Below are 16,495 nucleotides of genomic sequence, written 5' to 3' on the forward strand. Positions count from 1 at the left end.
AGTACAGTATATGAATTCATTTGGAAACTCGTAGCACTAAGGGCTAACAATTTCAGGAAGATACACATTCAAATATTTTTCCTTCTTAGATGCTCCAAGGCAGGCATTTCAACACCATGCATGTTTTAGAAGGCTCCTTTAGACTCAGACTAAATTCATTAGCAAGCAGTGCAGAAACCCGATTCATATATTTTTGGGTTTGATTCACTTGTATTTAATAAGGAAAACCTGAAACACCTGCAAAGTTCTGGCTCTTGAGGTTTGCATTTTGACACAAGCTCTAAAAGTCATACTCAACTTCAGTAGGACAAACCCAATCCCAGCTCCACTCAAAATCAAGAGATTGTATGAGTGTACAAGAATGAGAAAATGTGCATTTAGAACAGCACAATTTTCAGAATCTATATTTCTATTTAAATTACATCGCTGTATTTTTTGTGTGGTAAACGTATACAAGATACAAAAACAGTGGTGCAATATGACTTGACCAACCTCACATCAGGAAAATCACATAATTTATTTTTACCTGCTCGTTTGATACACATAAATCAAATGGTTTTTTTTATACCTCGGTTAAACAATAAATAAATCATATCACACTGTTTTCAATTTTTTCCACATTCTCACAACAGCTGTATGTTTACAATTTAGGCCTAATTTTTACATTAGCGGTTGAATGAAAGTAATGCAACACAATGTTACCTTCATTACAACATGATAGATTTAATTTCACAGTCCACAGTGCTAGTTCCTAATAAGAGACTATATCAGGGTTCTTACGGGTGCTTGAAGTCCTTGAAAATGCTTGGATTTTAATGTTGTGTTTTCAATGTTGAAAAGTCCTTACGTTTTCTTGTGAAGTTCGTGAAAATTATTGCCATGTTTCTCAATAAGTCTACTTAAAAATGAGGCTGACACTGTTATCTTTTGGCTTCGCTTTTCTATTGCATTTCTTCTTTCCCCGTGATCTACGGCAGCTGGTATTAGTTTTGTATAGCATTTTCCCAAGAAGCGTCATTGCCCTCAAGCGGCGCGCCCAAGAGGACAGGTGCATTCGACACCCAAACAGGGCACTCTGAAATTAGTTTTAGTGCAATGATTACATATCAATCATGGACTTTTATTATGGCCCATGCTAAAAATGAAGGTAGTGTTTCCCAGTGGTAAATTGTAACTAAAACTGCTAGCTACGTATTACTGTTCTTTTTACCCAACACCTATATGGGGATAGATTTGTCTCAAAATTATTTACACACCTATCGTTTGGATCTACAAATATGGTACTGCTCAAGATCTAAAACCATATGTCTTGATAAATGTAAATGCAAGATTAAAAATCGCATACGTAAATCACAGATATATTTATGGCTCGGCAAAATACTTGATTCACACCGGAGTTCTTCTTTTAATGGTACTGCAGAAATTGGTAAATTGGCTTTGAGAATCGTTAAAAAATGCTTGAATTAGGCCATGAAAAAGGTATCCGAACCCTGATACAGGCATGTTGAATACCTTTTACAGCTGCTACTACATCTGATATTTTCTCATTTTTATTGTTTGTTTCAGCATGTGTCAGAGCTTCGTTTCGATGGCTTTTCTCTGCACGCTGCAGCATGTAAATCAAATCTTATGGAAAAGCCCGGCTTCACCACAGACCACAAACTGCACTCTGAGGTGAATTCTTACAACACAACTGCTTTTTCAAGCTTTGGTCACCTTTGTTCTTCAACGAGTTATTTTAACCTTCACCTAATTATTGTAAGATAAAATAGAAAATTATGCTTTAAGGCATGTTTTGGAGTGGGTAACCTTGTGCTTTTATCATTTTAAATTTTGCCGTCATTTGTTTCAGAACTAGTAAGAACACTTAAAAAGGTAATCGTCAAATTTGTTCATATACTGTTAGTCATCATCTTGTAAATATTAACATGAATGTCATGTGAAATGCAAGGTAAAGAACATATAAATTGCAGAAAAACGTGGTGGAATAATACTAATTATGAGGATGTAGGTAAACAGACTTCTTTCATTGTTCATTTCTTGTTTTTAAAGGCTGAGTAGTTTTACTGGACTGCTCAAGCCATTTTTTAGTGTTAAATCATTTTCTTTGTTTGCTCATACAACAATTTCAGTTCGATTAAAATAATAGTCTCCTTTATTTCTCAAGTTGCTATTCTATCTGTTACGCACCCCAAGATTGTGATTAAGATGCATGACATCACTGCTGTGTTGCACCCTTTAAGGGCACACATAATAAAGCCCACAGCCCACTGCTCAAGCAACTAATGATAATGCTCTGCGAGTTTGTTGCGCAGACACACAGTGTAAATTCAAAGGTGACACAGTGCACAGTGTGAAAGCTTTGAACTTATTTAGGAAGAACACTAGGTGTTAGACAAGGTCTTTAATAACAGTTAGTAGAGCGCTGCATTATAATGAGCTCTCTGATGTAGATTAATAGCCATAACTATAAAAACCTAAGGCTCTGCACAGTGCACACGCTGATATGGTTAGTGTGGGGTCTATAATGTGCACCAAAGTGTGTGTGCGTTACAGAAAATAGGAAAGGGAGATATCAAATGATAGCTCGATGAGGCAGATGGTGGGGATTGTCTTGGCACATGATTAAAACAAAATACTGAAGGATAGCACTACGGTTTCAGCGATGTACAACCTATTTGCTTGCGTAAACGCCATCCTCAATTGTGACTCTCCCTTCACAATTGGGCTTGACCATAGTGGTCATGAGCTGTGTAAAAATTCTAAAAAAAAATTAGCTAGTTTTGCATTAATCTGATTCAATCCTGGTCATTTTCAGACGGCTTGAGTACATGTGACGGAATTATGGACTCCGGGGAAAGAAGAAAAGTTCTTGTTTTGTATGAGATTGCCCACTTTTTGGGTTGTCATAAACAAAGTAGCCAAGTTGTTTTATTCTAAAAAAATTTAAAAAAAAAAAACTCAATAAAAAACAAACAACAAAAGCAAATAATCATTGTTTTGTTAGTTTAAAGAAAGTATTAAAATTATATTTTAGAAAATATAATGGTATTTTAGTGGGTGTTTTGAAAAACGAATTTGCAACTTTTCTACTTGTTATAAACATACAATTTTAGTTTGTTGTTATTTTTTTAAACTAATACTTAATTTTAGTCAAATGAATTATTTAATGGTAGTGTGCTTCTAAAAAGAAATGTTTCCATTCTTTGTTATTGTTTTTTCAAACAAATTACCTTTTTTCGAGGGGTTGTTTTAAAACTTTTTTTTTTGCAGTTATATTGACCTAATGATCCATTTATCCGCGGTCGGGTCGCGCGCGCACCATCTACAGCAGTGTAGCCCAGACCTTCATTCAGCTCACGCGCAGGATCTTGAGGCGTTCTCAGGCCAGCCTGGATACGTTATCTCTCTAGTGTATCCTTGGTTGTACCCGGGGCCTCTTGCCGCAGGTATAATTATCAGATGCCCAAGCCACCTCAACTTGCGCCTCTCAATTCGGAGCAGCAGCGGCTCTACACTGAGTCCCTCCGAGGTGACCGAGCGTCTCACCCTATCTCTGAGGGAGCTCCCAGCCACCCTGCAGAGGACACTCATTTCAGTGGCTTGTATCAGGGATATTGCTATTTCAGTCTTGACTCTCAGCTCATGACCATAGGTTAGGGTAGAAATGTAGATCGTCTGGTAAACTGAGACTTTGCCTTTCAACTCAGCCCTTCTTTACCATGTAAAACCGGTATAGAGTCCGCATGACGGCAGAAGCTGCATAGATCTTTATGTTTATCTTCCATTCCATTTTACCCTCACTCTTGAACAAGACCCAGAAATACTTGAACTCCTCCACTTGGGGCAGGATCTCATCCCTGACACAGACGAAGCATGCCACCCTTTTCCGGCTGAGAACCATGGTCAATCACTTAGAGGTGCTGATTTTCATCCCAGCTGCTTCACACTGGACAGCAAAACCCTCCAGTGAGAGCTAAAGAACACGGCTTGAGGAAGCGAACAGCACCACATAATCTGCACCAAGCTGAGATGCAATGCAATACAATTTGAATCTTTTTTTAATTGTTTTTTAAACAAATATGTTTTTGGACAATTTGGTTGTTTTAAATCAAAATATTCAAATGTCTTTGTTAATAAACAGTTGTAGTGGTTCTTAAATCGAAATGTGAAGATACATTTTACAAGTCAATTCTGAACATCACAATCTCCTTATCAGATATTGTATGACGTAAAATCTTAACTATTGCTTCATCTTTGCCAATCAGCAAGTCAAAGGGTAAAGAAATGGGTTTAGTCATAATTAATCCATCCATCCATTATCGGCACTGCCTATCCTCAGTAGGGTCGCGGGGGTGCTGGAGCCCATCCCAGCTATCTTCGGGCAGTGGGCAGGAAACACCCTGAACCGGTTGGAATTAATAACACTTGCAAATCAATGTGAGAGCTTAATTAGAAAGTACAACTAAAATAAAGATTTTATTTTATACATTCAGGCACCCATCACTAATATCTTTCCCATGCAAGATGTTCAGTAGGAAGTTTAAATACTTGCTTTGGCACATTAGTGTGAAGCCAGATTGCAAACCTGACCTTTGTCAGCAGTTTGAGGGAACACTCGCTGCATTACATGACCAAAAATAAACACTGCTTGGGGTTGTGGCCATTAATTTTTTTCATTTGATCTGTTTGTTTAGACATAATTACTTTTTATGTTAAGTTTTTTTCTTACACCATTTAAGACCGAAGTCTAAGTGTTGTTAGTTTAATGCATTGTATTTAATGTTTTGTAACAATTATCATCTTTCTACAAGGTGAGCTATTTATTTTAATGCAATTGCAGACATTTAATCTGCAACAAATTCATTTGCTTACAATCAAATCTATTGTGTTTAATCATTATATGGACATTTATTTAACACCCCAGTTCTTGAAATTAGTTTGAACATGTTGTCATTACAGTTCTGCTTTACGTTTGCAGGTCTACCAGTACTACGCACCGGTTTTAGACATGATTCATCTGGTTACTCTATCAGACTTCCCTTGCTTTCTGATATCCAGCACACACTTGGAGCTGTATCCTCTATGCACTTAAGCAGGCTAAAACACTCAAAAGTGTTTATGGTTGGACTTATAGTAGGTTACACAAAGTTTTAGATGTAAACTCTAGAGCTATGTATGCATGCATATCAAGTAACCTTTAAAAGTAGGGAAGCATTAAAGAGCCTTTAAAGCAGCACCTCCAGGCTAAATAAAAAAAAAAAAATCTCCAGCCCCAGAGCAATAAGCTTTTCAAAAACATCCACTTATTATCATAACATCCATATCGTCTAACTTACAACAAATATGAGAAGCTATAACATTTGAGTGTTTTGCAAAATTCGTCTTTCATTATTTCACTTTAAAGGTACATTTTCAAGCACAAAGCTGTAGCACCGTTGTAATATATTGGTCCAATCATATTTCCCTAGATACAAAACATATATGTCAGGTTGTATATGACTTTACTGAGTTCTTCAGTATATTCCTTTAAAACTGGAAACTTTTATTCAACACAGTAAAGAGACAATACGTTATTGGTTCAATATTTATTACCCCCAAAGAATGCTCCATATAGATCACTCTGGCAAACCAAGTATTTAGTAGAACCGTGTTTTTTATCCAGTGTGCCGAGGCACACTAGTGAGCTCTGAGACTTTTCAAGTGTACGGCAGTTAATAGCCCAAATTTATTGGTGCATAAATAAAAGCATGTCATTGTTCAGTATAGTTGCTTTCTTCAAGTGAACAGTCAGATAACAAACATTCATCCATGTCCATAGGTGGCAGCAGATTAATATTTTTTTCATGTCTGGACTATCTGTAAGGTAGTACAGGGAAATGGATTAAATAACTTATTTTGTGTGATAATGCTGTTAATGATTGCACAGCTTAAATTAAATAAATAAATGATTAAAAAAAAAGAAGTGAACATATTGCACATAATTTTGCTGATTTTAATTAAGTTCTTACTTCACTAATGAAATTGAAAAACAGAAAATAATTGGAGCGTAATAAAAAAAGGTTTGAAACATAAACATTTAAGCTTTAAAAAAATAAAGCTAAACACGAAACTGGTCCTAGGAAATCAATTTTTAACATTTTGCCGTTCAGTGAGCCTGAAGACTGTTTAATTAAAAAAAACTGCATTGGCTCAAAAAGGGTTGAGAAACACAATTAGTAGACTGAACAGTTCCAGCTCTACCTGGTAGACAAACCGTAATGGCACATACATTTATGAAATAACGAGGATAGTAAAATAATGGACAAAATCCGGGCCGATCTGGTTTCATTTTTGAAAGTGCTATAATTGGCTGATTATAATTAGTCAGGCTCTAACATAAAATATGACATTGTTTATTTTAAAACCAACAAATTCCTCTGCAAGCCTTCTTCTATTTATTTATCCTATGCACCCTGACAAATATCTCTAGAGCCCTGTCCGGAAAGTCTGTGAAATCAAAGCTTCTTTTGGATCAGCTCAAGTCGCTGCGTGGAAAGGTATTCATTTGAAATCTTTAGTTCTGTTCCCTGTCACAACTTCAATTTGTCATGCTCAAATCCATTTGATTTGTTCAGCAGTTATCTTCCAAGGTCTTTTCATGCGAATCAAATATATATTTTTGTGCTCAGGTAGGGGCCTTGCTTTGCCTTTCCTGTGTCATCACCTCCATTGCACAGCCAGCAGCAAGCCAAATCAGTTCCCAGCGCTGGAGGGAATCTCTAGCCAGGAGACCCAAATCCTTACCCAGTCAGTCCTTTTATTACTTTATTAAATCACGAGTCATATCTGCACAGGAGTTGCATTTGCGACATAAGCTACAGTGTCATCGATGACAAAACCTTCTATGGATGAGACAAACTCGCGGTATAATAAAACAAAAACCCAAAAGCTATATTAAAGATATGACTGATAAAACACCTTTGTATTCTTTTGGAAATTGGACTGAAGGAAAATAATGATAGAAAAAATACGATATTATTATAGTTGCTTCCATATTGCACAATAGTAATTCTTGTCTTTCAAGCTTCACCAGATAAATATTTTTGTTCTGACTGACTCTAACAATCTCTTCTTTTAGTACCTGATGTCGAGTTGAAAGGAGAGACAGCTCACTACTTCCTCTTGGTCCAAGGTTCAGACAATGCTGAGGATGGAATCTGCACAGTCAGGGTGTTGCATTCTGACATTCAAATTAATGGCGTGCCTGCAATGGTAGCTTTCTCTGGGCTTCCTGGACAGAAGCAGCTGTCATCATCCGGTACAGTTTATTTAACAGTGCATTTCTACTTTAACAATTTTGCCTTAAGTCGTTAAAGGTCCGGTACAGAATTTGCAACTTTTTAACTCGCTTATGCCATCTTCTCGCTTTTTTCATCATTGCAGCCTTTGTCAAGCTACTTATGTTACATATGCAAGTACGTTCATTTCTTAGACCTACTCAAAAAACTCTTCTTCTTTTGACTGTACTTGGAACAGTCATTTTCTTACTTTCACAATTTTCATGCCACACTAGTGACGCGCAACCCCTCCCTTTAGCTCTGCTAAAAGTAAGATAAAAGCAGATTGGCACAGTGGAAAAAATTAAAGGGGCTTCTAGAACTGTTTGGCATTGTTAAAGGGTTTTTAAAAGAGCCTTTTCTTTGATTTGGCACAGAACTTGTAGTGTTCCTCTATACAATCATGTAGATATGTTCTAAAATATTTCAAGCGCCATGGATCTCGAGGAATGTATTTCCAAAGTAGACCGTTTGACCTCATATCCCCTAGACCTGTCACGTCACCGGATGACATTGCAAAGCAAAACAAACGGTGCGTCCCATTAAAAAGCAGACAGCAATTGCAGTAATCAGCGAATGTGTAGCGCTTACTTCAGCTTCGAGTAATTGGATCTTTGCTTAACGTGTCGCTGGGGGACTTCTGACTGTTTTTTTTTCTCGAGTTGATCATCAAAAAGTACGTTTACCTGGAGTCGTGTCCAGCGTGCTTTCCTTTTTTGACTTCGCCTTATTTTAGGTATGTGATTGTGACTTTTCCTCTCTTGTTTTTGCTGCTTGTCTTGCAATTAATATCATATTGTTCAGATAGCTCTTGTGAGCTTGCGGGCTCCTGAAGGCTTCCAGTTTTGTTTGGTCTTGTCTATCTCAGAAAATAGTTTGGAATATATAAATGAATTTAATAGATAGATAGATACTTTATTCATCCCCATAGGGAATTTTACATCATTTACATTGTTATCTTTCTATTTTAATATTTTAACAATTTCTTTAAATAATTACAACTCTTTGCCCTCTGTCATTAATACATACTTTCTTCTCGAACACGAAAAACAAGTAAATCAAACCATTTGAAATAATACCGAAAATAAATATGAATTTACTATTTTGTTTCAGGGCCTTGAAAATAATTGCCTAATAAATTACAAGCCAGAAGAAGCACTCATGTTAGCCTTTATTCTTTGAATCAGCAATGCGTATTTTAATGGACAACCTTGTCTGCTCTTAGGCTGCCAATCCTTTTCAAGAGTGTTTCTACAATTGTTAACATTTCATGTATGTACTTTTTTAAATACTATAAAATATCTCTTATCAATTTGACAACAAAATGATCTAAAAGTTGACTTGATTGTTGCTGTTGTTCCAAATGCTAGAGTGGAGAACATTGTCTTTCACTTTTTGGAGTCTTATTATTGTATTAGCTGTATTTCTTTTTGGCGGCTAAATATATGGCTCTTACAGTATTGTATACAGACGCTGCCCAACTTACGAACGAGACGATCATTTGTAAGTTGAATTTGTAAGTAAGTTGCCTTAGTGCTATATTTTGTATGGAATGTATGTTTAATGTTTATATAAGTATGTTTAAGGCTTGTATAGGGAACCTGTATTGTTTTGTAATCAAAATAAACATTTAATAAAATGTTCTATAAAGATAAATACAGTGGAGTTTAACTTACTTTTGGAAGATGGGCTTCAAGAGTTAGGCGTCTTCCTCCTCCGTGGAAGAATTTTTCGACATCCCGATTTTTTTTCCCGTATGTACTGTTTTTCGTACCTCGAATGTTCGTGAGTAGGGGAGCGTCTGTACTATTTTAAGGCATTGGTCCAGGCATCGTCGAGCTTGTGCCCTAGTTGAGAATGACATCAATAACAGCGGGGCTGGTAATGCACATAGCACACGTATGTGGGCATTTTTGTTCACCACTTTTTCTCTATCCAGGAGGCCTTCGAAGCGACATCCACTCTCTGCCATGTCTCCAAGGAGACTGTCTGCTCAGAAGGGAGCGGAAGGTGGCCCAGGTCCAGGCACTGGTGATAAAAGAATATTTCAGTGAGTACTTGTGCTAGAACCTGAAGACATATAAAAATAAACCAAATAAAATAAGTACTTTAGATTCTGAAGGAATGGAGAGTGGAATATGTGCAGTTGTAGAGCTTGAGCATATTATTGGGTTTAACACCAGAGATTACAATATCATTTGTTAATTTATAATGGGGCTGGTACAATTACTCGAGTTTTCTGCTTTTCCAACATTCCATTGGTGAATGAAAAGACTGGTTGTGGTTTTCACTGAGGATGTGAAACATGTTGTACACAACCGTTATGACTTACTTACTCACTCACTCGCCTTTGAAAGTTCTGTGTCCAGAAACAGATGCTACACAATATTTATGTGAATGTAGAACACAACTGCTTCTACAGACTTAATACAGTCGTTTTAAATGCTGGCAAAGTTTATTGGGAGATTGTCATGTTTTCAGTTGATGTCAATTTGGCCTGGAAACCAAAAAATATGTATGTTGGTATGCTAATCACGGGCAACTTTCCAGGCCGCTATTCGTTTGTCAGGGGCCCACGACATAAGCAAAAAAATCAGTTTTGGAATTGCCTAAAAGTTAACAGAAAAATATAGCTGAGGTGGTATGACAGAGAAGCTGTTGTGTCAAAAAAAGAATAATGGGTGCCACTAATGTAGTAATACATTCATTTAGTTACTGTAGAGCAGGCAGGGTAAACATATGGCCTGCAGGCCGGATCCGAGCCATTGGACTATTTAATACGACCTGCCATACATTTCAGAGTACCGTATTTTCCGCACTGTAAGGCGCACCGGGTTATAGGGCGCACCCCGAAAAAATAGTTTTTGGTCCTATTTTTGACATACATAAGACGCACCGGATTATAAGGCGCTACAATGGGAACGTGGACAAAACAGTCAGATAGTTCAGTCCAACTTATTACCCCCTTAACATTCCGAAAGCTTGCAAAGACGCAAATACGTGTCGAGAACACGTGCGGATGCGGTGTCCGTAAAATGTCACTCAAATGCATCATTTCATCATTCGGAAGGTTAAAGTCTTGGGATTCAAGAAATGATAACCATTCCTTAGTATCTATTTTCTTTTTCGCTCGCAACTTTACTGTGCATATGACAATAAACACTTGGAATTGAGTTTAATTCAAAAATAGACACTCCATTCCATCCATTATCTGCACCGCTTATCACAGAAACATCGAGTTCAGTCTGAAACAAGATACAGGGACAATATAAAACCCGGAATAGCTCACCGAAGTCGTTGTGTTCATAATAATGTGCAGGCAATGTCCTCTTATATCCGTGAGGGTAGTAAATCCAGGAGAATACAATATTTACAAATACAGAATAGAAAAAAAATGCTTTCTCTATGCCGTCAGCCACATGCTATACGCATTCATCTTTTTCGGCCAATTGCAGGCTTTGTTTCGCCGTTCAAGCCAATGGCAGCCTGTACATGATAAAAAGGATCCGCCTCTTAACCTCCGAATAACTTTAGCCAATAGTGATTGATTCAACTGATGATTGACAGATCTTTTTCGGCCAATTGCAGGCTTTGTTTTGACGTTTAAGCCAATGGCAGCCTGTAAATGATAAAAAGGATCCGCCCCTTGACCTCCGAATAACTTTAGCCAATAGTGATCGATTCAAATGATGATTGACACATTGGTTAGCCAATGAAACGCCGGTAAATAAATCCCAGCATACACCGCGTACTACTTGGCGTTCGGGGGAAAATCTAGTTGGCGGCTGCAAGTTAGTTACTTTAAAATTGATCCATAAATAAGGCGCACTGTATTATAAGGCGCATGGTCAAGTCAAGTCAAGTCATTTTTATTTGTATAGCCCTTAATCACAATAAGTCTCTAAGGGCTTCACAGATTAGTACACTATGTTACACAGACTATTTTTCAGCCGACAAGAAGAGTAGGCTATTATTCATATGCAATGGAGTAGAAGTGAGTTTTAAGTTTAGATTTAAACATTTCCACTGAGGTTGCAGTGAGGAAGAGCATTCCACAGCACCGGTGCCCGAATGGAGAACGCTCTCGAACCAGCAGAACACTTCTTTGCTCTCGGGATCACCAGAAGACCGGCACTCTCAGATCGTAGGCTTCGGACCGGGACATAGGGGCAGATCAGATCTGAAAGATAAGAGGGAGCAAGTCCATGCATGATTTTGTACAATACTAAGAGAACCTTGAAGTCACATCTTTGGCTAACTGGGAGCCAGTGCAAGTTAGCCAAAATCGGTGTTATGTGATCGTACTTTTTTGTCCTAGTTAAAAGCCTCGCTGCGGCATTTTGTACTAGCTGAAGAGACTTGATTCTGGACTTCGGGAGACCGGAGAGTAGTGCATTACAGTAATCGAGACGGGAGGTAACAAATGCATGAATTATAGTTTCCGCATCAGACTGAGACAGTATTGAACGGATTTTTGAAAAAAATAAAGGCTTTTGGGTGCGCCTTATAGTGCGGAAAATACGGTATGTCAAAAAAAGAAGCAAATTTCTAGGTTTTTTTCTATCAAAAGTTATGATTTTTTTTTTTTAAATAAATGCGAACCAAGCGCTCTCTCCAGCCGCTAGAGGGCAGTGTTGAGTGTGAATAATGTGCTTAGCTGGGTCAGGTATGAAATAGCATTTACTCAACTGTCAAGGTAAAACAGTAGACACATTCAATACCAAACATTTTACTCAATTGTTTGTGAATAAGTGTGTTGTGTTTTAAAAGATCCCATGTCATCTGTGATTATAATATGTAGGTTAGGTTACTAATGTAAGCTAAATGATAAAGCATAACTCTGAAAAACAAAGCTCAAAATTTAGAGTTGACATCCTTATACTGATCCAGCCCACCTCAGAACAGAGTCTTGAACTGGCACCAGAGCCAAATTGAGTTTGACATCACTGCTGTAGAGGTTTTCAAACAAATGCAATATATTTTTGATTACTAACTACTTCTTTTGTTTAGTAATGCTGAGATGGGATTTTTCCACAGTTCAGTGCACATGTTGGAATTAATTCTGTCCGTAAAAAAGCTGATGCCTTTCTCAGAATTTGCCCCCCCAAAAAAATAAAAATGATTAGACTTTCTCAAACAGAAATTGTTTGATCTCTCATTCTGTAAGCCATGCATGTTGCTGTCACAACCATGATAGTAATATTTACAAGTTGTGCTGTCCGATCAAATAACACAACCCTAACTGTGGAAAAAAACAAACAAAGCAGACAAAGGGAAAAAAATACCTTATTTTTTATCCCACTGAAAGACAACAAACCAATGAATACAAATGGGGGGGTTCCGACAATATGTGTTTGAGGCTGAATATCAGTTAATGGCCTTGTCAAGATATTGTCTTGACATAAACTATTGTTGCTTAGTTTTATCTGCTTTTTGTCTAGGTTGGAATTTTGAGTAGAATGTGGCGATATGAATTTCTAATAGTTTACTCCTCCAAAATACCTCAACAAAGTCAGCAGATTGTGAGAATACAGCAATGTCAATATAAATTATCCCGATTGAGGTTCTGTCTCAATAAACACAATACATTTTGTTCTTGGTTTGCTTTTTATTTGCTAAAAGACAGCCCAGAAATCATTCATCAGTGGGTTTGCTCAGCTTGCTTGTTTTTGCTTTAGGGTCTTTCTGGTGCATAGAATGACTCTCAATATCATTAATTTACGGACACACAGCAGGCAAAGATAGTGAAGCTACAGTAGAGTACGGCCAGATAAAAGAAAATTAATTTTTCAACCTTGAGGAAAAAAAACTCAATCCCCTGTGAATAGACTATGAGAGAATCTAAAAAGAATATTTGCAATGAATCAAATAGTTTTACAGTAAATTGGGATTTTGTGGTTGCAAAACTAAAGAAGAATATTGAGGTAGAAGAGGAAGTTTTGTCAATGTCCGCCCTTTTAGTAAAAAAATGAACAAATGTCTTTGTCAGAAGCAGAAATTTTAAACTGAGTTTTATCATACTGGGAGCAATACATTAATTTTTCCCTATTTTGTCAAACTAATACTAAAATAAATTATTTTCTAATAGTACAATCAATCCCATCGCCAGGATAATGTTCATAATCAATGAGAACTTGTCCACTGTAGAGTCAAAAGGCCCATGTGTTTATGTATCCAGAACAGAATAAAAAATCCTCTTCAATACCAGCTAATGACTTGAAGTCCATTCTAAGCATGGCTCGAGAACAATACTTGAAGATGAATGACTCCATGCTTCCCCGAGCCACTTCCTTGACTGACAGCATAAACCCCAAGATTCCAGGTATGAGTAGAGTTAAATGATGCATTTTATGTACCTCTTGCTGTAGTAGACCTTTTAGAAGCCTGTAATGATTCCATTAATTCATAGATGATCAGCAATGTACATACTGGTCATGTAAATTATAGAATCAGTCAAAAGAATCCACACCTGTGAATTTAGCTCTTTCCCAAAAGCACATTCTCTGACTTGCAGATACATTCTCACACAGCTTTTGAACTGTTAGCTCGTGTATTAGAAATGAATAGGCAGCAATAGATGTCAAGTATCTGGGCTGGCAGTAAACAAGCTAAAAACATGAAACCGACCAGGAAACATTTGATAGAAACTGTCAGAATCACTCACAACCTCATGCCATGTTTGGACATGAATCATCCCATGAATCATACCTTAGTTGAGTTGGCGAGATTTACTCTGACCTTTTAAACATTCCAGGTTTTTGAAGCGTCAGTTTGCCCGAAAAAAGATGAAGATGCCTTTTTACATGATACAATTCCAATCTTAACCACCCTGGTCTTCATTCTATGTGTGATGGATAAAGCGTCATGACCTAGCTCAAGCTAAAATTTGGATAACCTCTGCAATCTATCATAGAGTACAATTTTACCAGATAGGGTGTGCTCATGGAGGAAGCTTTGTAGATTTGTTCATGATTGAAACTGAACTCTTTTGTTATCTTGGGTCTTAAATTAACCGCGATGTAGGAATCAAAATGACATGTTTCGGTTTGTTTAATTTGGTCGAACCTCATCTAAAGGTCACAGCTTAATAGCAGAGAGGCGACAAAGTTCGAGAATTTACGACGCGAGTTTAACTTATTTCCCTTATAGCATTTGAAACAACATTCCACGCTCAAAATGATTGGCCCGAGAGGAGCGTTCTGCACAACATTGAAAACTTGCAGAAAAGCAAACAGAGGAGAAGGTAATGTTTTTTTTGTTTGTTTCTTAGCTTCGCAATGATTCGTTCACAGCAGTGACTTATGCAATGATTGTTCTGCACGCAGTGTATTGTCATGACTAATATTCTGTATTATGCCTTAGACACAGCTTGTTAGGACCCAGTTCTACAGACAGCCTGCTAGGTCTAAAAGATTCTTCCAAGGGATCCACTACTTTACTAGACGCCAAAGAATTTTTAAAACATTTTACACTTGATGGCAAACCCGCCTGTGAGCTGCAACCTTTGGCCCTTATCAGAGGGTAAGACAAGCCTTTTGCAAGAGCACTGCTCCCTCCTTTTTCTAAAAATTTAATATGACATTTGAGGTCCAGAAAAATGGCAAATGTGTATTTTTTCTATTATTATTTTTTTAACGATTATAAATGATCCTTTGTTTATTAGCAGACTGGAATAGGCCCTAATATACTTTGTATTTTAGTTCAGTGCAAAAAAGGAAGCTCTCAAATTTGATAATTCCTTTTGATCATTATTGTGTTTGACTAAAACGTGAATGACCTGTGGTCAATTGGGATTTGGAGATACAGTGGGTCTTTGCTACTTCGCGGTTCCACGTTCGCGGGTTCAGAGCTTCGCGGGTCTAAAAAAAAAATAATAATAAAATAAAATAACAATTTTTTTAAAAAATTAAGCATTTTTGAAGGGGCGTCGCTACTTTGTGGTTCCACGTTCGCGGGCTCAGAGCTTTGCAGGTCTAAAAACTAATAATAATTAAAAAAAAAATTTTTTTTTTAAGCATTTTTGAAGGGGCGTCGCTACTTGGTGGTTCCACGTTCGCGGGTTCAGAGCTTCGCAGGTCTAAAAAAAATAATAAAATAAAATAACAATAAAAAAAGAATAATAAAATGTTTTTAAGCATTTTTGAAGGGGCGTCGCTACTTTGCGGATTTTCACTTTTCGCGGGTGGTTTTGGTCCCCATTAACCGCGATAACCGAGGGATTACTGTACATATTTCTTTGTGTCTGACCGTCTAATTGAGACCCTTGTATTCTGTGTTTTTTCGTCAGTCTTAATGTATTACAGGTGTCATCAGACTTGAGTCCTAGTAGTGTCAGTAAGATGTCCTTCAAAAAGGCCACAACCTCCCATTACCATGGCATAGAGTAAGCATGCGCCACTTCGAGATTCCTTTGTGAGGTGGTGATTGGATTTTTTTAATCTCAGTTTTTTTTAATCTGTCTGGTTATTTCCTATCTTTACGTCCATATAGCTTCTGCCTGGATAATCAGCACTCAATGGACAGAGACCAGGCTTTTGTACGGCTACAGTCCCGTCTCATTCGATACGAGACGCAAACCACTTGCTCCAGGGAACCGGGCACACTACCTTTTGCAACAAGCCCTGCCCCATCTCCTGCAGTAATGTCAGAACCAGGAAGTGTTCCAGATGGGGAAATGCTACAGAACGCTGACATAGCCCGACTCAAACGCAGGTCTTGGGACATAGATGTTGGAGGCTATCCCCACAAGAGGTAGGTAGAGACCTCTTCTAGTACCAGTAGTGTTTCCTCCGGTGTTTTATAAGCCCGGTGGTCCAAAGGCATTTAGTCTTGGTGTCCTCCCACTAGGCTATCAATGAAATGCCCTCCATAGAAAACATCCCTGTTTTTTTTGTACCTTAAAATATAAGATATCTCACCAATCTCTTTATGACAGATAGTTGGCTAGGTTAAATTACATTCCCAGTCAATTTCAAACCTGCCGACCAGGCCTGGGAAGTTTAACTAATTATTGGTGATTTAAAATTAAAATAAATTAATTAATTAATTCAGTGGAGTTATGATTTCCAAAATTTAAGTTTTAGCCTTTACCTCGCAAAACATTTATTGTCACCAGTGCCATTTTTGCACGAGGTTCACAAAATGCATATATAGTGATGTAGTTGTCATTTTGTGTT

General features: G+C 37.5%; 1 protein-coding gene across 3 annotated transcripts in view; it reads left to right on the forward strand.

The window, feature by feature from the left end:
- The window catches only part of mtbp (MDM2 binding protein), a 34,808-nt gene that overhangs the window by 5,056 nt on the left and 13,257 nt on the right, over nt 1-16,495 (forward strand). For all 3 annotated transcript variants that reach the window (XR_015849642.1, XM_088327905.1, XM_088327906.1), the window contains exons 8-18: nt 1,567-1,674; nt 4,982-5,076; nt 6,473-6,539; nt 6,672-6,789; nt 7,121-7,300; nt 9,259-9,369; nt 13,498-13,641; nt 14,469-14,562; nt 14,682-14,840; nt 15,607-15,702; nt 15,810-16,070. Coding sequence is in view for 2 of the 3 variants with exons in the window: in XM_088327905.1 (XP_088184031.1) it covers nt 1,567-1,674; nt 4,982-5,076; nt 6,473-6,539; nt 6,672-6,789; nt 7,121-7,300; nt 9,259-9,369; nt 13,498-13,641; nt 14,469-14,562; nt 14,682-14,840; nt 15,607-15,702; nt 15,810-16,070 (1,433 nt within the window). In the remaining variant the exon portion in view is untranslated. The remainder of the gene's footprint in view (nt 1-1,566; nt 1,675-4,981; nt 5,077-6,472; nt 6,540-6,671; nt 6,790-7,120; nt 7,301-9,258; nt 9,370-13,497; nt 13,642-14,468; nt 14,563-14,681; nt 14,841-15,606; nt 15,703-15,809; nt 16,071-16,495) is intronic.

Source organism: Urocampus carinirostris, chromosome 2, assembly GCF_059441175.1.
Source record: "Urocampus carinirostris isolate Australia breed hairy pipefish chromosome 2, RoL_Ucar_1.0, whole genome shotgun sequence".
Taxonomy (NCBI): domain Eukaryota; kingdom Metazoa; phylum Chordata; class Actinopteri; order Syngnathiformes; family Syngnathidae; genus Urocampus; species Urocampus carinirostris.